The sequence below is a fragment of the Priceomyces carsonii genome (genome assembly GCF_900007245.1).
Source record: "Priceomyces carsonii strain CBS4050 genome assembly, scaffold: Debaryomyces_carsonii_scaffold_5, whole genome shotgun sequence".
Classification (NCBI taxonomy): domain Eukaryota; kingdom Fungi; phylum Ascomycota; class Pichiomycetes; order Serinales; family Debaryomycetaceae; genus Priceomyces; species Priceomyces carsonii.
The window spans coordinates 1,360,763-1,382,466 of NW_026946678.1; the positions used below are offsets into that span (position 1 = coordinate 1,360,763).

A 21,704-nucleotide genomic window follows, 5' to 3' on the forward strand; every position below is an offset into this window, starting at 1 on the left:
GCTAAAAACTTTTTCTTCTAGTACAAATGCTGGAAAAATTAATAATTTTGATTACAGTTATGAAGAATCTGCTATTGTCAGATTTAATACCCTTTACACATTAAAGTCCATTAGTAAATTCCAATCTTCCTGAGCTCCAGATGAAAAAAAAAAAAAAAAAAAGGTTAGGAGAAGCCACTTAAACATATAAGGGTAATGTAAAGCCAGCTTCTTCTGCTATTTCGGGCCAAAGTACAAATTTAGTTCCATTTTCATTTTCGAGCCAAACCTTCTCAACTAATTTCATGATTGTCAAGAATTTTTCTTGTTTTTTGACCAAATAGATGCTTTTGAGATTTTCGATAAACCACGTACGATAATGGTGTCCAACGATATCACAACCGATTGTAAAAATTGGGAGTATTAAAAAAATGCAAACATCTCCTTCGTAATCATTCTTATACAAATCAAAAATACCTTGCAACATTGGTATCATCTTAGTAACTTGAAGAACGGTCAAAGTAGAGGTCGAGGAATTGTTGTATAATAACTGGAACAATAAAAGAAATGTCGATTCCTTAACAAAGCTGGCAAGTTTTCTCATTGTAAGAAAGTCGATGATCATTTCTTCACATTCGTTCTCTGGCATTCTGATATCTGCCAACCTGTTCTTTAAATCCCTTGCTTCATCTAATACTTTTGAAATATTACACGAATTAAAAAGCTGATAATTATACATTTGAATATCACCATTAAGATCACCTGCTCTTTTGGCTATCTTCATCAAATTATATAAGTGCAATGTTTCTCCCACTATAGAGCAGATTTCTTTCATACATCTATAATATAAATTTAAATTTGATGCTGCCAGAATTTTGTAAATGGAATGCATATCTTCTATATTTAAACAATGAATATTATGTTTCAATGAATTATAGCCTAAGTGAGTGAAAAAATGGGAACTGAATACTTTTGCAAAAAAAAAGCCGTTCTCTGTTTCACATAATTTCTCGAACCCACCTCTTAATGATATGACTTTTATAGTTAGAGTAGTCAATTTGAACCAATAACTTGGACACACTTCGGATTTGAAATTTTCGAGCTCCAATAAGATTAAACAAATTGCAATGGTGTGATCGCAACAAACTGCTGAAATAAAATTTCCTCTGTTATTTAGTTCCCTGATGATTTCATCGTGTAGTATGCCTAAGAATGCTAGATCAGCGACACTTGTCTTAGAATATTCTGGGGAGCCATGATTCAGTTTGATAAATGATGCGGACCATAATATGATTGCTTTGAAAACAGTCGTGTTACTAAATGCAAGCGATAAATATACATTCAATACTAACCTGGTAAATTCTTTACATGAAACACTGTTCCTGTTGGACGTGGCATAAAGAACTTTGTTAGTTTCTTGAGGAAACTTTTGACAGAAGTTAGTGAAAAGGAGTTTTGTAAGTTTAATAGGTATGTAGCTTGGTAGATTAACAAAGCATGCCAGTATTTCATTACATATTTTCTGATTTTCACCTCTGCCATTTATAAGCGATGGAGCCTCCATAAAAAATTCATTTTTTAGATTGCTCATATCAATATCTAAGAGTTCCGTCTTTTGAGGAACATTCATTTCAAAACTCTGACTGGTTTTGCAAGAATTTTCATGCTCTGAAAACTTCAACTCTAATCGAGCACGTCTACCAATCTTTTTATATTCTTTGTCATACAGAGGCACGCGATTAACAATGTCACTAACTTGCAGCTCCTCAAGTCTATATATGTCTCTAGTCCTTTTTTCAAAGGAAGTATTATCGTTTATTAACGGTATTTTATGAATTCTTTCGACCAAGATCCTTTCTTCAAACGACTCTGAAAATATTAGTTTTTTTTCATATATGTAGAACATTCCGTTACTCCGTATGGTAGCTGGAGGAGAAACATCACCATTGTACTTATGAGAAGCACACTCTAAGTAATTTCCTATTATATCATTAGTGATAATTTGATTTAAATTCTCGTGCTCAGTTTCGACAAGTGGATCTAGTATTTTTTTCACGGTTCTTGAGTCGTCCAGCTCAGCATGGGTAAATTTTTGTTTTGCGTTTTGCTTTCTAGTGGATTTATGAGGTCCTTCATATTTGATAATATTCAAACTAGGAATATTACACTCTATTCCTTTTTTCGAACAATATGAACACCTCTCTTTAGTAGGGCCGATATCACACTGTTTACTGTTCTTTTGTTAGTAGAGCTTTACTCGGGAATATTGTTTAATACGTACTTTCGAGATTTGCAGGCAAAGCAGCCCCTTCTATTAATATTATTTCTTCTGATTCTCTTCATTACATTCTTTTTAAAGTGTCAAGTTTTCTCAAATTCTCTATTCCTGAGTTTCTATTATTATCCGACCGATAACCAGAATTATGTTTTCCAAAAAAGGTAGGTGATACGATTCTGCATTGTGATATTATGCAGGTCATTTCCTTTCGATCTATTCTTTGAAGCATAGAAATTGATTTTTTCAGACAGATCTGGGACCTACGAAAAAGCTACATAAAAAGTAAGTAGCAGGAAACTTTCAAGTGCATATATTAGAGGAAAAAAGCAAAAAAGAATTTTTTTCTGGTGTCTTATTTAGTCAAATTCCTCGATCAACTAGCTGAATATTGTTGTGCGAAGTTGAGGGAGATATCCTGTCAACAAGACAATTTTTCTCACTTTATGCTTTATTGAACCTATTGGGGGTTGTTTCGAGGTTTCTGAATTGTAAAATAAATAGAATTGCTGACAAGAACCCTGCAATAGCACAAGCAGCAAAGGGCCAAATTAGGTAAGGGTCTTTCAAAGCAGGTGTAACTGCTTGTGATATTGCTGCCGATATTGCAGATGTGAATAGGAGCATGGCCATCACAAGTCCCTTCATTTGCGGAGGTGACCTGGTATACGAAATTTCATATGCGGTTGTCATTGCAAAGGCTCCACCAGACGCTCCTAGAATATACAAGGCTACCTCTTTCCAGGCACTAACTGGAGACACCTCGTCGCAAGTAGTAGCATAATAACCGCATGGTGATTTTTTATAAACTTGATACTGGAATATTGCTCCTGCTAACTGCGAAGATGCAGCTAACATGAACCCAAAGGATATTCGGTAAACGGGAGGGAACAGTAATTTATACCTCCTTAGTAAAGGGTACACGATATAATTGAGAGTTGGTAAAAGAACTATAATTGTCAATGGATTGAAATTGTCGAATAGATCATTCGGTACACCTCTTGTTGTCATAGAACCAGCCTGAGATGTCTCTATAGAAGCAATACCCCCATCATTAATGGTAAATATAGGAAAATAAAGAAAAATTTTGCAAGCATCGAGTGTCTGTTTGACATCGGAGACCCATTGACTGTTCCAGGTGATAGGAATTTTCTTTTTTTCATTGTAGAACAATCTCCCTCTATTTATCATTTCTGAAGGTACAGCGTACTCCCATATACGATTTTTTTTTACCTTCCCTGTTAAAATACCACCTATTGTTACCACAAGTATCCTCCACGAGTTAGTAAGAACTGATCCTTCTGGTTTTTTTTTATGTAACCGCTTACTCAAAATGAACATTACTATGGGTAAAATGAGATACATTATTGTCGGAAAGAAAAACGCTAGCCAAAAGCCTACCCTTCTTTCAGCGTAAGATGCCCCTAATTGAAAAAAGGCCCCAACATTTATTGCCCAGTAAAATATCAAAGTCATCCTTTGTAGTGATTGCTCACGATCAATGATAACTTTTTCTCCAGATGGTAACATTTTCACCAAGTCAGTCTTATGTGGATATTGATCTAAAAGTAAAGGAAGTAGATTTGGCTTTATAAATCCAGTCCCTATGGCTAATGTGATGATTCCCAATATCGTGGGAGCTATTGCCTTACTACTTCCAAGTACATTAGGAATACCGGCAATAGTAAAAAGGACATGTGAAATAAAGCCAGCTATTATTCCAATCCAGATTGCTTTAAACTGTCCAAGTTGAGAATCACCTACATATCCGCCGTACAATGGGATGACGTAGGCTAAGAAAGATAATAATAAGTTCAACGCTGAGGCAACTTGTAGTCCCATATTTAAGGCACCTGCTGATTCATTCAGTGTTCTACTTAAAGGTGCTCCTGTACTACTTCCTGGTGGTAATGGTCTTTGGATGAAGTTAGTCAATATTTCGGACACAGAATAGTAAGAACCTCTTTCAGCAAGCTCAACCAAGCAAATAAGATAAGAGACAGTTGGAACTGATCCAACAATCCTTCTTAGGGTCTTCAGTTCTTCATCTGTAGGCTCCCCTAAATCATCAGGATTCAATTCATCCATTTGGTTTGACACAGGATGCCTATCTTCATAAATCTCCACATCATCTGCCAGGTCACTGAATTGGTGAACCTCGATATTAGAACGGAACTTATAATTATCTTGTTCTTGCTCTTTTTCTTTTTCTTCTTTGTTTTGAAGTATCATTCTTATTGAAATATTCTCAAAAATTTAACGTTGACATTTGTATGGTCGATTCTCTATCCTTTTATCTAAGTGCAGTTTGCTTATCGGATATATCTTGCAACTTCCTATCTGATAGGTAAATGTACCTCTCGAATTTGTGAAGTTTATGAAAACATGATTGCATTGCTGAGATACTGAAGAAAATGATTATCTTAATAGGTAGTAAATACGACACCGCCAATGTCTTTAAAAGAAACTAGCTCATATAGAGATCTTATCTGAAGGAAAAATTGAGGTACTTATTAGTTACTTAATTTGGAGGCGGGGGCGGGACATTGAGGCTTCGCAAGATAAGATTTTAGTGGACGTCGTACTAACTTCTTAATGAGGAAACCGTTTAGAAAAAGGTACGTGACAATTTATGTCTGTGTGAATAGATATATCCGTCTGTTTACCTCTAAAATATACAGAAGTTATCGCGTAGCGATATTTTCAACGTATTCTATTATTTGAAAAGGTGCTTAGCTTATAGCCAACTAGTATGTAGTCGAGAGCATAAGAAAGATCATTATCTCAAAGGTGATTTGAGTATTGTTGTCGCTTTTACAAATAAGAGCTCATGTAAGTTATGTTGCCTAGTATTAGCCGACTATTATCTATTTTTGACTTAAAATTTAGAGACTCTGGTTACCTTGAGATTGAGTCATAAATCGCTACTGAAGAATATATTAAGCTTTTCAGTTCCTTCCCTTGAGAACCCATACAGAAATGGCAACCGTGAGGTCATCATTAAGCAAACAATTTATCCTTTAACCCGAGAACATGATAGTTGATGTCGCATAACACGTATTCTTTTTCCCAATTCTGAGGGTCAGGTAAGTGAATATCGTGCCATAAAAGTCACTAACTTAATTCAGTAACATTCAATACCCGAAGAAACTAGTTGTCAGAAACCCTCATGTTACATGGGAATCCTCTTGGCCACGAATTTAAAGGCCCTAATTGCTTTATCATCCCGGAAGCATCTTTGGTTGTGAACAATAGATTCGAAATATTCTAGACAGGATCGCATTGAAGTGTAATCTTAAAAAAAAAAATTTGGTCTATACAAGGACCAATAAATTGATTTGACATGCGATGGATTGGCACCATATTTGTTGTCTAAAGATATCAAACCAAGTTCTCACATTGAACTTTAAACTAAAGTATTTTTTATAGCAATGACTCTTAAAAGCATCGGCTGTAGAAATTTATACTGTGCGCGGGTAGTATGGCATGGTGTTCCTTGCGAAACGTTCAACAATATATCACCCCCATTGTATAATAAGTCGACAGAAGTGACTGTAGGATCTGCAATTTCCATGCGGTGAAGTGTTCTTTTATTTCTTTTTTAACGTGAGTCATCTACAGACGAAATCACCAAAGCAACGGTTGGGAAGATCAAGTTATAAATTAATTGTTGGGATGACTAAGAATTCATTTTAACATACCGATAAGCACTCTAATAAGAAGGACTTGAGAAATGTGGAATCACATTAGTCTCTATCACTTAATTGATTTACCAACTTTGACCAGCTTAAAGAATCATTATGCTGAAAATATTTGATTTGCTCACCCCGGAAAAGGGGGGAAGGAATTGATAACAATACTATTGACAGATACGAGGATGACTCAAATATCGAAAGCTCATACTCATAGATTAGCATTAATTGAATTCTTGGCTCTTGATCCCAACCATTAGTGGGTAGCAATTCCCAGTTGTATTGTTTAACCCGGACATTTGGGATAGCGAATGCGGAGCTAAATGTCCGAAGTGCTAGATATAAAAGACAAGTGTTTGAAATAACTTTAGTTTTAACTCATCGAAAACAAATTCACAATGGCTCCTCCTTCAACTATACTTGAAAGACCTTTCAAGCAAACTTTTGAGCTAACTGAAGCAAAGAAGGGTGTCATCTCTATGTCGTCGGATGAATCCAACTCAAATATCAAGTTCGCAGACTGGGATGCTTTCAAATTTGCACCGATAAGGGAGTCAACGGTTTCACGTGCCATGACTCGCAGATATTTCGCAGACTTGGATAAATACGCTGAGTCCGACGTCGTTATCATTGGGGCAGGATCAGCAGGCTTATCAGCTGCCTACGTGTTAGCAAAAAATCGTCCTGAGCTTAAAATTGCTATAATCGAAGCTAATGTGAGTCCTGGAGGAGGATGTTGGTTAGGAGGTCAATTGTTCTCAGCAATGGTATTGCGAAAGCCTGCTCATCTTTTCTTGGAAGAATTGGAGCTCGAATATGAGGATGAAGGAGACTATGTTGTAGTAAAGCATGCAGCATTCTTTATGTCAACTCTATTATCGAAGGTGCTTCTGTTTCCAAACGTCAAGTTGTTCAATGCAACGGCTGTTGAAGACTTGATTACTAGCCGTGATGAAGTCACTGGCGATTTGAGGATCGCTGGAGTTGTGACCAACTGGACACTTGTATCTCTTAACCATGACACCCAGTCTTGTATGGACCCTAATACTATCAATTCCAGCGTTGTTTTATCTGCCGCAGGACATGATGGTCCATTCGGTGCCACTAGTGCTAAGAGATTAGAGGACTTGGGCGTTCTTAAAATGGGTCATATGAGAGGATTAGATATGAATTCAGCCGAAGATGCTATTGTTAAAGGTACAAGAGAAGTCGCCCCAGGTTTGGTAATGACTGGTATGGAACTAGCTGAGGTTGATGGCTCAAATAGAATGGGCCCGACTTTTGGAGCCATGGCCCTTTCAGGCGTCAAAGCTGCCGAATCCGTTTTGAATGTCTTTGATAAAAGGAAGAAACAGAACTCTTATTAGCTCTTATTTAGCTCCTATTGATTTTTTGTTAACGCCTGCTTTCTTATATATCAAAATAAAAAAACCGAAAAACATCCCTCTAATTGAAAGATACAGCACTGCTCAAGCTACACATTTCGAAACCCCATAACTATCTTCGAATAATAAACTATTCAAGTAATATCTAGATATAAGTATTCGGGGTCAGCTTTGTATTCTTCACTGAGTAACTTGTGGATTGTTCACTTGGTTTGCGCTAACTTCTCTTTGATTCATTATTACGTTATGCTGGCTATGCTCCATCTCCTCTCTTTGTTTCAACTTTTCGTTTAAGATTCAACACCTATTTTCTGGATCTTTTGCTACTAGTGCGACAAATTAATTTTGGATGACAGACTCCTTTCTTTTACTTTTCTCTTGATGTTTCACTCATGTGGATATTCAAAGAAGATAAGAGGGAGCTTGATTGTTGCCCGACCTATTTCAGTGCCATTTACACATGACAATCTTTTCATTAATTAAGTTGCTTTATTAGGTTTCATCGAACTGTCTTCTGTTTTTAATTTGATCAATAAAGCTATTGTACTTTATATATGGCCCACAAAAAAAAAAGAGGAAAAGAATTGATATTCCGTTTTGGGTAATTTTCGAAGTGACATCGGCTAATCTTCCCACCTTGGTAATTAGTAGTAACGGTTGGTGCAAATTATGTATATAATGAAGGTTACTACTGGAAGTAAGAAATACTGGAGATAGCTTTATATAATAAAATGAAGATCAATTCACTTATTCTCTCGTTATTTTTTTTGTTGTTAGGTTGCGTTCAATCTCTCCCCACAGCCTTGAATCTGATCCGAGATAACACTGGAAAACATGAACTTTTCAATCTCACTGCCGTCTTTGATGAAACTATTGGGCTTGTTGAAAATATCATTACTGGATTTGAAGAAGCATCAAATATGAATTTTTTCCATGATTTATATAACGACACGTTTTCATACTTGCCAGAAGGTACTGGGAATATGACTATTTTAGAGAAATTGAAACTGTTATTCGATGCTGCAATTTTGCATGATGAGCAAACGACTGATGATTTATTGTTGACTCGAATATTTACCTTGTTGTATGAAAGTTTAAAACCTAGTTCATTGTCGTATGATTTCCAGTCATGGTCAAAATTGAGCAACACTTCGAATGTCAACACCAGAGAGCCAAAGAAAAAAATATATCCCAAGGCAACCAATAGTGATGCTCCTTACTCTTTGAAGGAAAAAGATTTAAGGAAAGCAATATATTTCCATGAGGAGTTTCAGTTCACAAACGCATCTAAGCCAATTGTTCTTCTTGTTCCAGGTACTGGTAGTTACAGTGGAGAAGCCTATTATTCAAACATAGCTAAGTTGATTTTGCAAGATGAGATTGCTGATATCGTCTATTTAAACATACCTAATAAACTTCTTATGGACATTCAAATTAATGCTGAATATGTTGCTTATGCCATAAATTATGTCTCTGGTGTTACAGGTGATCGTAACATAAGTGTTGTGAGTTGGTCGCAAGGAGGTCCAGCTACTCAATGGGCATTCAAATATTGGTATTCTACACGTAAGCAGGTATCTAATTTTATTCCTTTGAGTCCAGACATTCATGGTACCAAAATAGCAAACCTTGTTTATCCTCATAATCTAACACTTGGGGGACCACCTTCCGTCTTACAACAAAGATATGACTCAGAATTCATGAAAGCGCTTCGTTCAAATGGCGGAAATTCTGCATTTGTTCCAACAACTTCAATTTACTCTGGTTCCGATTTCGTTGTTGTGCCCCAAACTGATGAGGGTGCATCAGCATATTTCAAAAATGAGAATGGAGTAGGCGCTGAAAATTATCAGCTACAAAAAATTTGCAGCAACTATCCTGCGGGAACATATTATTCTCATGAGGGAGTCATGCTTAACCCAATAACTTATGCATTGATTGTAGATGTGATTACTCATGACGGCACTGGGCAGCTTGATAGAATAGATGTAGAAGAAGGCTGCTCTAAGGCTCTTACTGATGGCCTCACACTTGAAGATTTCACTGCAACTCAGTTGATGCTCCTTTCATGTTTGACATCTATATTAACATATGATGATAGGATTATGGAAGAGCCAAAATTAAAAAACTATGCCTATTATTAGGCAAAAAATTAAATAAAGTACTTCGTAATACGTAACATAAGATCCGTAAATAAAAGTATAGATTGTAATTATAGATTGTAAATGGCCCATACGAATAAATAACCCATCTTTAATATTATATTTTAATTGAGTAGTTAGCCATATTTTAGCCTCTCATCTGCGATGTACGCATCAAGCGTGTTTTAAGAGGTTGAGACCGTTGATTTAAATTAGGTCAAAAGAGTGCATTTAGTGACTCTTCCAGTACGTACGGCATCGGTCATCATTGAAAAATGGTGCCTTCGTTTCTATAGATTATCCTAATCAATTTGCTGGACAGAGTATTCTTCATTATTTTCTGCAGGGGAAAAAGGGCTGCAAAAAAATGTTTGTGCTAGTACTGTATTCAAGAATGGAAATTCAAATGCAGAACCAAACGAAAGGATGAGTAGTGATCAATATATAGATCATTCACGTAACAGCGTTATGAGTGAAGATCAGATTTTTCGCGAGAATTTCGTAAGACTTATATATAACCATCCCGTATTTCAAGCGATGCAAAGATGTGATGATGAGAGAAAGCCTTAGATTCTAAAAAGTTTTTTGCTCATAGTATACTTAAGCTTGTAGTTCAAGGTTGATTCAGGTAGAGAAACAAGAACTATATTTATTGTAGCTGATCAATTGAGCACTTGAACTTATTGCTCGTTTCAAGGGCTGGAAACCATATATATTCAAACTTCTATTTCGTTTTACAATCGCTCCCAAATTTTGAACTTATTGATTCACAAGGGATTGTAGAAATCGTTTGATGGCTTGTTTTATTGAAGAATGAGGAGTATTAAAGAAATATCGTCAGCAGAAACTTGAGACTACTTTTTATTATTCTAGCAGTAGTCTGGGGAAAGCTCTAATAAGGAATCCAGCCGAAAACTTAGAATTAGTAGCGTTGGCATCAAGAAACTCATATAAGAGAAGAGCTTTATGAGTGACAAAGTAATGAAGAAATATCTGGACCATAATGAACAGTTGATGCTATCATAATGGCGATTTTGTAAAATTTGGGGGTCTTATCATTTTCAATAATATACAACTCAGGGTAAGGGAACGGATTTAGGCAAATTTAATCAAAACAGGGCCGTAGCTTACTTGGGCATCGATTTCTCAATATATCAAGTCGGCTCTAAAACGATGGTAACCAGAGTAATTATTCAGGATTTTAACCAAATGGAACTTGTCATCCCATTAGAGGAATTCTGCAGCCATATTCATATCTTCAATCCCTTTCAAGATAGTTGACATGCATAAAAAGATAACATCATCTTCATTAACCGACAATATACTGTCAAGGTTATCAGACTCAGTGGTTCGGATGACAAGCTTAGCCGTTGGTTTATTGGATTCAAGAAGCGGAATTCTTAGACATTCTAATTTTCCAAGCCTACAATTTGGGATATGATCGTCTTTTGGCTTTCTAGAGGGTAATTTAAAAAAGTTTCTCATTCCTCTTCCGACAAGCTTGTTATATGAATCTAATTTATATTTATCTTTGTCCATATTATCAGTCAATGAATTATCACTATCTTCCAAGAGAAAAAGTGAATATTTGTAGTAAGTCAGTAGACGGTTATCATGTGTCCATCTATAGGAGGTCCCCTTTGGAAATTCTGTAGTATCGCCAATTGGTAACCTATAGTGGTTGAAAAGACATATAGTAAACTTTCTATCTTCACTGAGTGCAAAATCAAATTTGTACCTGACATATGTGCTGAATCTATTCTTCCACACAGTGCAAATCTCTCGCCTGTCTATGTCTTTATCAAAAAGTCTAGATTCTTCTGGGAGTTCATATTTAAATATAGAAGCATGCTTCCCTTTCAAATAATTGAATGAAGTTAGTAAAAGCGGTACACCTAAGCCACTTCTTTGAATATTAAGTACGGTTTGGAAATTCGCTTCACCAGAAGAGATTTTTTTAAACTCTTTGTATTTAGCAGCGGAGTCCTCTGTTGTGAACACAGTTATATCAAATTTAGAAGCTTGATTGCATAATACAAACTCTCTCCTGCCAGGCTCAATCAAAGACTGCTCAGATGAGCTTAGTTCCTTTCCCATTAATTGATGAATTGGCTGATTGATTGATTAAATAATAAATAATTGATTGAAACTTAAGTGATGATAAGTCCGCTAGAAATAGTGTCCTCCCTCTATGACAGTAAAAAAGATAATTGTGTCTACATCCATCATACAGAACAGGAATTTGCCAAGCTTTTTGTGAAGTTTTTAGAATGTATTTAGCAATGGAGTGTGTACTACCTGATATACGAACCTGGTACATAGTGAGAGAGGGGCCCGTTAAGATATATCGACAGTCTATGCTGTAATACAAACTTAATAATTAGCTTCTTGCTATTCATTGAATGTTTCCCAAGAAGTGTTCATATCCCCTATTTTCAGTATCTTCCATGTCTGCACTACCAATGGTTGGGAAGTAAGGAGAGAACAGAAAATTGGCAATGTAATATGCTGTTCATTCAAGCAATAAACCCATATGTTACTAATCTTATAGTGTTTGCACGACACCATTTCTGGTCGATAAATCGTAAATCCTTCCCTCAGACTAGCCAACTTTGGATCAATATTTGTGTAAAAAAAAGTGCACTCTTAATCAGAAAGGGGCACATTGTAACAACACTAATAGTCGAGTAGACTCGGGATTTACTTTGCCTTTCATTTGTAAGTAAGTTCGTACACTACAATCTCTCTGAGAGGCTTGATTGTTTTTTTCTTTTGGGACAAGAGTTTCGAAATCGGTAGGCCATGTGAGGAGTCTATTTACGACCTCCTATTGCGAGATTTGAAATGTAACGGTCAAGTCACTTTGAGTTCCCTGTGGAGCCATCTACATCTTAAGAATTAAATTTAGTTGTACCAACTTCATGATAAGAGATGAAAATAGAAGCGTAAATTCTAAAATTTCAGCCAGTGCATCTAGCATTAGAACTTCAGACTCCTTAAAAATCTTATAAGTATAATAAGGATTATAGTTCAAACCCACATTTATTACATATAAAAAAGTGACCTCATTGGTTTGAAAAATCAGGCTTGAACTAGTGGCTATGGCTTCAATGCGCTCAATGTGGAGTTTTTATTGGTCGTTCAATTGCTGCTATATAAGGCTGTAGATCCTTCAGTATCCCCTGAACGCCTTACAGTTTTTTGGCTGCCAAGAAATGCCAAGAACTACGATCGGCAAGTACTAACCCTAATAGAGTAAAACTGGGGTCCCTGAGTATTTTCCTGTATCACTATAAAGTACCCCTTGTATCGCTATATATACCTGGCTTCTATTTCACAGCTCCACCTGCACCTTTTACAAAATCATCTAGTTATCAGTCGGAAATGAAATTTCAACTTAAGATTTTGGCCGGCTACTTTGTGTTAGTGGGCTCTCACGCTCAAGGAACTCCAATGGATTCTTTCGCTCGAAATGGAAAGTACATCAGAGATGGTGGCTGGCAAGCGTTAGAATCATCACTTTCAGTCTTGTATGCCTCCCAGAGATCAGCTGCATCTGTTTCTGCTTTACGTGCAACTGCCGCTCCAGTAGGTGAATCTACTTTGTCAGATGGGGCTCCTTTATTAAGGTCGAGTGATACTCAGGAAGTTGGACCAAATTCAATTGCTTCTGAAACTACTATTACATTATCCCCAGTCACCCCTGAACTTCCACAAGCTAGTTCGAATGCTCTAACCATAAGTCTGCCTTTCGAACAAGAAACCGTCCCAGCAACAGAAACTCAGACTACAGCGACTTCCTTGTCATTCAGTGACCCACCTTTTTCCGAAATACCATCTTCAGCAGTACAGATAAATTCCAAACCTGGTGCTTCGTCTATTACTTTAAGCTCTGCCTCGATTGAAACCGTGCAAGAAAGTTTTGGGTACTACAATACTGTTCCAATCTTTACAACAATCTGCGCTTTCATACTTTCGTATTTTCATTAAGTCTAAATAATAAGAAAAGTTTTGACGCCGCAGTACTGTAGGAGTTCAATATAATCCGCAAAAACTAAATCTTCATATTTTTCAGCCTGCTGCGAGAATCTCGTAAATAAGCTGTGGCTCGAGGTCAGAGCACACAACCCCGACACAGGAAATAACAGAAAATAAGTTGATTTTTTCTATGACTGTACAAAGTAGTAATGTAAGGGCATTACTACTACTAAAAAAAGTTGCTCAAAGTTTCTTTATTTATTCACTACGACCATTCCAATACAAGTATATAAATATTAAATCGTACACCGCGATATACTTGTTTCAGAGGTTCGTGCAATTTTCTGAGGTCAAGTTGTTTTCTCTGTGACAGTTATTCGCCATTTCCTATGTACGTGTCATATAATTTTCAGTTGGCATTGTATGGTATACTTAAAGATAGAATTTATTTTCCTTTCCCCTATTACTCACTATAAATTACGAAACAAACGACCTATCTTAGTTTTTGGGAAAAATAGGGGTAATGCTATCCTGTTAGTCTCAAACTGAAGTCGCTAAGTATTTAAAGGTCTTCTGCATTTCTGATATATTCCTTTATTTCTTTTGGACTTCCTTTCATTCTTGGGGCGTTTCCATTATCAACATTTGAGGTCAACTTTTCCTTCCAGCACCACTTCCTAAGTAGCTCCGGTTCTAGATTTCCTTCGATAAAATCAACAACCTTATCCCCTATTACTGGAACGAACTTCCATGCATGGGCGGAACCTCCCGTAGTAATCAAAACATTTTTTGCCTCAGGATAATAGTCAACTATAAAATTCGAAGTTGTAGTCTGTGTTAACCAGCATAGCTTTGTCCTATCAAATGGTAATTCACATAAAGAAGGCATTATTTCTTTCAAATTATCTCTAATGGCAATCTCTGCTTCTTCTGGAATCCAATCATTTGGGTTATCAATAATGGTTCGGGGAACCGAAATTTCTTGCGTTTCTCGGGAAAATGGGCTAGGTGATGAAATTATCACTGTATTCTTACAGCCGGCAGACCTCCTCAAAACCTTTATTTCTCCATTATAGGGGGGGGAAATATTGATCCCTGTTGAAAGATTTGTGGTTATTGGCATTCGTTTCCATTGCTTTTCCATTGTCGGAGTCACTTTAAACCAAACTACTTCAATAGCGCTGGATTTAGAAACACTATCAAGATTAACTAGCTTACAACTCCAAGCGCCAGCTGCTACAATAACCAAGTCAGCTGATATTTTATATCCATTTTTCAAAACGACACCTTTGACTTCCTTCCGTATTCTTGAGGTAGTCCATTTTTTCGACCTCTTCGAATCTGAAGTTAACGTTTGGAAACTTCTTTGCGCGTTCATAATACGCTTTCATACTTGCACTCGCATCAATAAAGCCATTCGCAGAGTTTGTGTATCCTTTGTTCCATCTTTTTACTCTTCCTAATTTACTATCTTCTACCGAAGTGGGGATCCTACTATGAATGCTTCGGAAAACATCTTCAGCAGTATTGTAGTAGGCCATCTTTCCCTCCTCTCTCTCATTGACTCTCTCCGCAGAAAATTTGCTACTAAAGTATATATCTTCCCAAATATCGTGATTTCCATCGTATACAAATGTCATTCCATGCTGATGAAAAAATTTAGAAATAACTGGGTCTGCCTTGAGTAAAATCATTGATTCATGAGCCAATTTGCAATACGTTTCATCCTTATAATCAAACCGAATACATCTAGTTGTATCTACTGAGCTTCCATCGGGAACAGGTGGCTCAAATCTATCGAAAACATGAATTGTGCGATCTCTATATCTTTCAGCTAACGCGATTGCAGTAGACAAGCCAAATATGCCTGCACCAACGATGATAATATCCTTGATAGATTCCATCGATTTTCTTTTTTTTTCAAAAAAAAATTCAAGCAAAATGGATTAGCTCCAGCTTATATTTTAACTTTTCAATAATTGTCAAACTAAAGAGCCAAAGAAACATCGTTTCTGATAGTGTCATGCCGAAGCGCCGTAATTATATAAGGGGAAATTTTGCGAAACATATGATAAGATACTGGATAAACTAATCAAAAAGACATCGTCTGACATTTCGCAGTACGCGATAACCTATATGCATACACTTTACAGTAATAACTGAAATCTAGATTATAATCACCGGGAAGACTGAATCACATAAGTCAGTTGTATATGTATAGGCTTATATGACCCGTCCAATATACATATAGGTACAACCAACATCCATATATATAATTGACTAGCATTATTACAAGAATTTGTCAAGTCAAGGTTAGCTTGTTCTAACTTAGCAAAGTATTTTATAGGTAACATTAAAACCAAAGTGTTAATGAAAGCAAAAAATCTTTCTAAAATCCAAAATATGGCACATTGTTGAATAAAAAATAGAATTGAACTATTAATCACAAGGCAAGATTATATACGGATAGCTATTCTTCACCACTTATTAGATTGAGAAATTCTACAAATGTAGAGCGGTCTTGTCAAATATATAGTCTTGAGGAGTTGACATCAATTGCCTTTTATATACTCTTCTCCCATTTATTCCTTCTCTTAGACCATTTGGATCTTTTTCAAAATCTCTTGCATTTCTCCAAGCAAACAAATTTGTGTAGAAATTCTCACGTCCTTCAATCTTATCCACAAGAAATTGGCCTAGTACGGGTAACATCTTAAAGGCATGACCAGAACCCCCGCAAGCTACAAATAGCCCTCTTTTTTCTGGGACATAGTCATAAATATAGTCATTGTTGATTGTATCAGTATACCATAAGATCCTGCTTTCCCATTTCAAATTAAGCAAATCTGGGAAAAAAATCTGAAGCCATTCCTTCACTTGATGAACAATATGCTGAGGTAGAGTCTTAAAAGGAGGATTACTGTTTGATGTCTTAGGTATTGAAACAATTCTTCCATTCGCCAATTTTTCAGGATTCGTATATTTCGTTTGTCTTACAATAATCTTTAAAAATCCTTCGGGTTCAAGTACTGGAAAAATAAACATACCAGCTAAATACTCTTGCTCTCTTGAATGTCCACTTTTCCAGCCAATGATAGGGAAATTCTTAGAGGAGTACTTAACTCTCAAATCCTTACGATTACCTGGTATTTTGCACATTAGAATATTTCCTCCTGTCCCCTCATTGATACCATCCAATTCAGGGACAAGAGACGTTGACCAAGGGCCACAGTTAATTACCACCAACTCTGCCTTGTGTATTTTTCCATCTAGTGTCACTATCCCTCCAACTGTTTTATTATCTATCATAAAGTACTTTACGAAAGTACCTTTATTTTCTCCCATGATAAAACGAACACCCATTGACTTGCAAAGATAAGCCGCATACTGCAAACATCTGGAAGCATATAACACCCCTGACGTAGAGTCGAATGCACCCTCCAAGGTAGGGATTTTGGACTTCAAATCTAATGCAAACTGAACTTTTGGGCCATAGCCCAGCGCTCTTGCTCTTTTAAGATCGTTTTTATCGTTGATATTAAAACGCAAAGGACTAAGTCCTTCTCTGGCAAAATTATCTCTCGAGGCTAATTCCTCCCATCCAACTTGATTATCTAGCCTTAGCATACCACATAGATCCAATAATTTTAGGTCAGTGAATTTATTAGCTTCTGAGTCCGGGAGTAGTTGTATTTTACGATCCCATTCCTGCCAAATTTCGAAAGCTTGAAAAGCGAGCTCTTGATAATGTTTTTTTTCCGCATATTGGGCTCTAAAAATCTTGTTTATATCAGCAGATGCGGTATCTGCGCCCTCAAGTAATGTATAGTGATTCGCTTCGAAATCTAATCTGTCAAAGACCGTGATATTTTTGTAACCATTCTTTGCAAGATGCAAAGCGTTGGATAAGCCAAAAACACCAGCTCCGACTAAAATAATTTTGGCGTCCTTGTCAAGTGTCATATTGTTTGCTCCTGTTTGCTTCGTATTCTTTTTAAAAAAGTCTAAAATGCAAAAGGCGAATAAAAGTAAGTAAAAATTTGGGATATTCGAGACATATAAATGGCGGCCAAAAAACCGTTATCGCGCTCCCTTGTCATATGTTTTGACAAAAAAGGAAATAGTGCGACAAAGGCATCTATCGCTAATTCGTTTCCTTATCGCAGACTTTTACTGAAGCTTTATCAGTTACGTGAGAAAGACGTATAAAGGTCCCTATGACTAACCCAATTTTGCAATCTTGCTTGAACGTAAAATATTTGGGAATATGTCAGTGGATAGCATCAAAAAGCTGAAAGCTAATGTTCGAGTAACGCAATTCCTGTCAAAGGAAGAACTAAAAAACGTTGATGAAGCTTTTAAATATAGTTTAGAGACTGAATGTATGGAGCTAGATCCCTCAAAAGAAAAAAAGTTGGTCAGAAAAATTGATTTCTTTATTTTACCCGTAATGTGCATATTGATGTCTTGTCAGCTCATGGATAAATCTACGAACTCTTACGCATCAATTGTTGGCTTAAGAACGGATTTAAATATGACCTCTCAGGAATATTCTTGGGTTGGGAGCTCTTTTTACCTTGGTTACTTAGTCTTCGAGTATCCTGCCAATATGTTATTGCAAAGGTTCCCACTTTCAAAAACCTTAGCGCTCGCGGTTGTCTGCTGGGGAGTTATTATCTGCTGTCATGGAGGGTGTCAGTCACCCGCGAGCTTCTTACTTTGTCGTACACTATTAGGTGTATTTGAGGCCTTTATGGATCCTGCGTATATGATTATGACATCTCAATGGTACCGTAAGGAAGAACAATATATCAGATGTGGTATTTGGCTCGGCTTACAAGGCTTTGGAACAATGCTAGGCTCTGGTATAGCATATGGATTCTACAAATACGAAAGTTCGTATTCTTTTGCTCCATGGAGACTACTTTTTATCGTTACTGGAGTGATCACTATTTTTTTTGGTCTAGTTTCCTTTATTCATGTGCCTGATATACCAACTAAAGCCTGGTTCTTAAATGAGGAGGAAAAGAAGTATGCAGTTGAGAGAATTAGAAAAAACAAGACTGGTTTTGGAAGTAAGATTTATAAGCCTAAACAAGTAAAGGAAGCGCTTGCAGACCCTTGCAACTATTTGTTCTTTTTCTATATGTGCGGATATGGGATTACCAATGGGTCACTTGGGAATTTCGGCTCAATTTTATTAAATGAAGAATTTGAATTCCCTACGGGCCAAGCTTTACTTTTAAACATGGTTGGCAGTGGAGTGGATATAGTTTTCCCAGTGTTCTTTGCATACGTGAACAAAGTTTTAATTCCAAGCAGATTAGCAACGAGTTTCCTTATAAACAGTATTATTTATATTGGAATATGCTTGATAGCATTTGCTCCACAAAAAGGTGCGAAGTTAACAGGATACTTCGTCACCTTTTTGACTACTGCGAGCTGGGCTTGCATGAGCTCTATTGTGTCTTCCAATGTGGCTGGTCATACAAAGAAGATTACCGTCAATACTACTTTCTTGATTGGGTTTTGTGTTGGTAACATTATTGGTCCACAAGCTTTCATAGGCAGTGAAGCTCCAATTTATATTACTGCTAAAAGAGTTATGACAGGCACCTATACTTTAACCGTTGTCAGTGCGGGCTCGCTATTAATTATTTATTATCTCAGAAATAAGAAAAAAGACCAATTGCAGGATAAGAGCAGTTTCGAAGATAACTCCTACTTGTCTTTCGGAGATCAAACTGATCAAGAAAATCCATCATTTAGATATATCCTCTGATGCTGTTATACAGGTGTAGTTTCATATTTTGTGTTCTCTCTTTTTTTCTTCACTTCGTGCATTGTAAAAATTTGTCATTCCTCATAAGATTCCATCAACTAATACTACTTTGAAAGGCATATTAAAAACTTACCTTGATGATCAGCAAGTTAAAGAAATACAAGAGCGGCTTAAATCAGCAAGTGGAATCCAGTCTACAAAGAGCGTGCCATCTCTATTTAAATTCCAAACCATTTGGAGTAATTCAATAGAAGTTTTTATCATTTTCCTTTTAGTTTTTACTAGTAGCTGATGTAATTTATCAAAATACCAATCTCTAACATCCTTCGAAATCAAATCCACCCCTAAACAAAATAGTGGTAATATGATAATAGTTATGTCATTAGCTTCATGTTCCTCTAATGATTCGAGAATGTTGAACAAGCTATCAGCATCCTTTAATAGTTCTTCAACCAACAAAATAGTCATTGGGGACATAGATACTTGGTGATAGATTTCCTGATATATATATAATTTTGAGACCTTCAATGCGAAAATTATTTGTATATCATGGCAACGAGAAGCGTTTGTTAGAGAATTTTCCTTGTTGTATATCTCTATATGTTTTTCTAATTTTTCAGCATCCTGAAGCACTAGTCCCAAATTCGCTGAGCTAACGGAGTCATATGTCATAAAACGCTCTGACGTCCAAGTATTTTCATCCCTATTTGCGCTAAGAGACACCGACATTAAACGCTGAAGAGATGATATATGTCCATAAATTACCACCACTTCTTTTAATTCAATCAAGGTAAGGGAAGACTTGTAGTTAAAATTGTCAAAAAACTCAAACTGATTATTGGCATGCATGGAAGAAAAAAACTCTTTTAAACTGAAAACATAGTCGTTATTTCTGTCCAAATTCTGAACTGACATTCCGGTTGATAAGCTGATAGTTAACAACTTCAATAGACAGAGACCAGTAATGTTCGATGATAACTTTTCGACTCCACCTCTCAACGTTATCATGCTAAAGGTTAGCTTCTGTAATTTTCTCCATAATGTTCCTTTAGAGCCATTGATCAATTCGATTGTTAGTAACAATAAAACACACAACAACGAATGGTCGCAGCATACAGAGGAAAAATAATTAAGCCGTTCTTTTAATTCCCCCAAAACTTGAATATGCATTGCATGGATTCCTTTCTTTTTTTCCAATAGTTTAGAAGAGTCTTCATTAATGCGTAGTAAATCATAAAAAGATAAAATTAAAATACATTTAAGAACAGTGACATTGCCAAAAATTAACGGATGACACACTCTGAGAATACTAATTTTCGAATCATCTATTCTTTTATTTTCACAAGAAACTGCACAGTAATGGTTAAACAAGAATTCTGAGAATTGTCCACTTATTGATTCTGGTAAATTAACGAACTTCGTGTGCTTTCTATCCTTCGAAATTGATGCCTCTGCTATGAATAAGACATTTTTTAGACTCTTTATATTTATTTCAAGGCTTATCTCGTCTAAGGAGATACTTGAATCTTTTGAAACTTTTGAAGCCAAAGATTTTTTACCCTTTGCGTTCATGGAGATTATATTTTTGGGCATATGATCTATTGCAGTAGCAATACTCGTTTTCGATTTTTTATTGTCACAAGCGTCTGCTCTGACTAAATCAACTCTTTTACTTGATAGAATGAAATCAAAGAGGGTGATCGAGTGGCCAGCTATTGTGTCATTATTCCAAGCATTTACTAATATTGTGTCTTCATGTAGCAAAGGTGATCCAATCGTATTATTTATTGATCTCAAGGGAACAAAAATGATCGGTCTGCCGATGGTAGTGATAACATAGGAAATTTTTCTTTTCGATTTCACCCCTTTTTTCTTTGAAATCCTTCTTGTTGGTTTATTGTTACAGGAAAACTCTTTGATGCTTTGAAACTGACATTTATTTCCTGTTCTCTCGCAGTATGCACATTTTTCTCCTACGATTTCACACTTTTTCTTCCTTCTTTTGCACTCCAAGCATCTTTCGCTCTTGAATCGGTGACTAATGAACATATCTTACTAGTTTATAACTGAATCAAAATCTTGTCTATGTCAAAGCAAGGCTAATTTTAGTATTCGAATCCTATTCTGTTTCATTCTCAGGTTTCCCTCGGTGTCTCTCCGGCATATATAAATTATTTCTCCTCTATAGTAATTAGCTTATCGCAGAAAATCCTAGATATCAGATCATCAATATTAGTCTACTCGCGTAGTCCTCATTTATGCCTTTTATATCTCTGCTGTGTCAGGTTGTAATTGGTACCAATTTTGTATATCAATAACTTCGTCTAAGGCTTTCAAATTGATATATGATCACAATATATGTAAAAGAGCTAAAGTACCAAACTAGTTACATAATGTAAACAGCGCTTTCTTGAAGGACAACGTGAAGGGCTGTCGTAATTACCGAAGCCCGCTACATAATCTTTACAGTCC

General features: G+C 36.3%; 11 protein-coding genes across 11 annotated transcripts; 4 read left to right on the forward strand and 7 right to left on the reverse strand.

The window, feature by feature from the left end:
* Positions 1-178: 178 nt before the first annotated feature.
* Positions 179-2,322, reverse strand: PRCAT00005034001 (uncharacterized protein; the record flags this gene model as incomplete). Its single annotated transcript, XM_062955077.1, has 2 exons — positions 179-2,210; positions 2,261-2,322. The coding sequence occupies 2 exons, from the start codon at positions 2,320-2,322 to the stop codon at positions 179-181; spliced, it is 2,094 nt and encodes a 697-aa protein (XP_062811716.1).
* Positions 2,323-2,698: 376 nt separating this feature from the next.
* PRCAT00005035001 (uncharacterized protein) lies at positions 2,699-4,486 on the reverse strand (the record flags this gene model as incomplete). Its single annotated transcript, XM_062955078.1, has 1 exon — positions 2,699-4,486. One exon carries the CDS (start codon positions 4,484-4,486, stop codon positions 2,699-2,701), a length of 1,788 nt encoding a protein of 595 aa, XP_062811717.1.
* A 1,858-nt stretch (positions 4,487-6,344) lies between these two features.
* THI4 (thiamine thiazole synthase) lies at positions 6,345-7,313 on the forward strand (the record flags this gene model as incomplete). Its single annotated transcript, XM_062955079.1, has 1 exon — positions 6,345-7,313. The coding sequence occupies one exon, from the start codon at positions 6,345-6,347 to the stop codon at positions 7,311-7,313; it is 969 nt and encodes a 322-aa protein (XP_062811718.1).
* A 749-nt stretch (positions 7,314-8,062) lies between these two features.
* PRCAT00005037001 (esterase/lipase family protein) lies at positions 8,063-9,475 on the forward strand (the record flags this gene model as incomplete). Its single annotated transcript, XM_062955080.1, has 1 exon — positions 8,063-9,475. The coding sequence occupies one exon, from the start codon at positions 8,063-8,065 to the stop codon at positions 9,473-9,475; it is 1,413 nt and encodes a 470-aa protein (XP_062811719.1).
* A 1,224-nt stretch (positions 9,476-10,699) lies between these two features.
* Positions 10,700-11,569, reverse strand: PRCAT00005038001 (uncharacterized protein; the record flags this gene model as incomplete). The annotated part of the gene is made up of 1 exon (XM_062955081.1): positions 10,700-11,569. The coding sequence occupies one exon, from the start codon at positions 11,567-11,569 to the stop codon at positions 10,700-10,702; it is 870 nt and encodes a 289-aa protein (XP_062811720.1).
* Positions 11,570-12,856: 1,287 nt separating this feature from the next.
* On the forward strand, positions 12,857-13,462 carry PRCAT00005039001 (uncharacterized protein; the record flags this gene model as incomplete). Its single annotated transcript, XM_062955082.1, has 1 exon — positions 12,857-13,462. One exon carries the CDS (start codon positions 12,857-12,859, stop codon positions 13,460-13,462), a length of 606 nt encoding a protein of 201 aa, XP_062811721.1.
* A 550-nt stretch (positions 13,463-14,012) lies between these two features.
* Positions 14,013-14,594, reverse strand: PRCAT00005040001 (uncharacterized protein; the record flags this gene model as incomplete). The annotated part of the gene is made up of 1 exon (XM_062955083.1): positions 14,013-14,594. One exon carries the CDS (start codon positions 14,592-14,594, stop codon positions 14,013-14,015), a length of 582 nt encoding a protein of 193 aa, XP_062811722.1.
* A 118-nt stretch (positions 14,595-14,712) lies between these two features.
* PRCAT00005041001 (FAD-dependent oxidoreductase) lies at positions 14,713-15,354 on the reverse strand (the record flags this gene model as incomplete). Its single annotated transcript, XM_062955084.1, has 1 exon — positions 14,713-15,354. The coding sequence occupies one exon, from the start codon at positions 15,352-15,354 to the stop codon at positions 14,713-14,715; it is 642 nt and encodes a 213-aa protein (XP_062811723.1).
* A 598-nt stretch (positions 15,355-15,952) lies between these two features.
* On the reverse strand, positions 15,953-17,413 carry PRCAT00005042001 (uncharacterized protein; the record flags this gene model as incomplete). Its single annotated transcript, XM_062955085.1, has 1 exon — positions 15,953-17,413. One exon carries the CDS (start codon positions 17,411-17,413, stop codon positions 15,953-15,955), a length of 1,461 nt encoding a protein of 486 aa, XP_062811724.1.
* A 304-nt stretch (positions 17,414-17,717) lies between these two features.
* On the forward strand, positions 17,718-19,232 carry PRCAT00005043001 (uncharacterized protein; the record flags this gene model as incomplete). The annotated part of the gene is made up of 1 exon (XM_062955086.1): positions 17,718-19,232. One exon carries the CDS (start codon positions 17,718-17,720, stop codon positions 19,230-19,232), a length of 1,515 nt encoding a protein of 504 aa, XP_062811725.1.
* Positions 19,233-19,373: 141 nt separating this feature from the next.
* Positions 19,374-21,281, reverse strand: PRCAT00005044001 (Zn(II)2Cys6 transcription factor; the record flags this gene model as incomplete). The annotated part of the gene is made up of 1 exon (XM_062955088.1): positions 19,374-21,281. The coding sequence occupies one exon, from the start codon at positions 21,279-21,281 to the stop codon at positions 19,374-19,376; it is 1,908 nt and encodes a 635-aa protein (XP_062811726.1).
* Between the last annotated feature and the right edge of the window lie 423 nt (positions 21,282-21,704).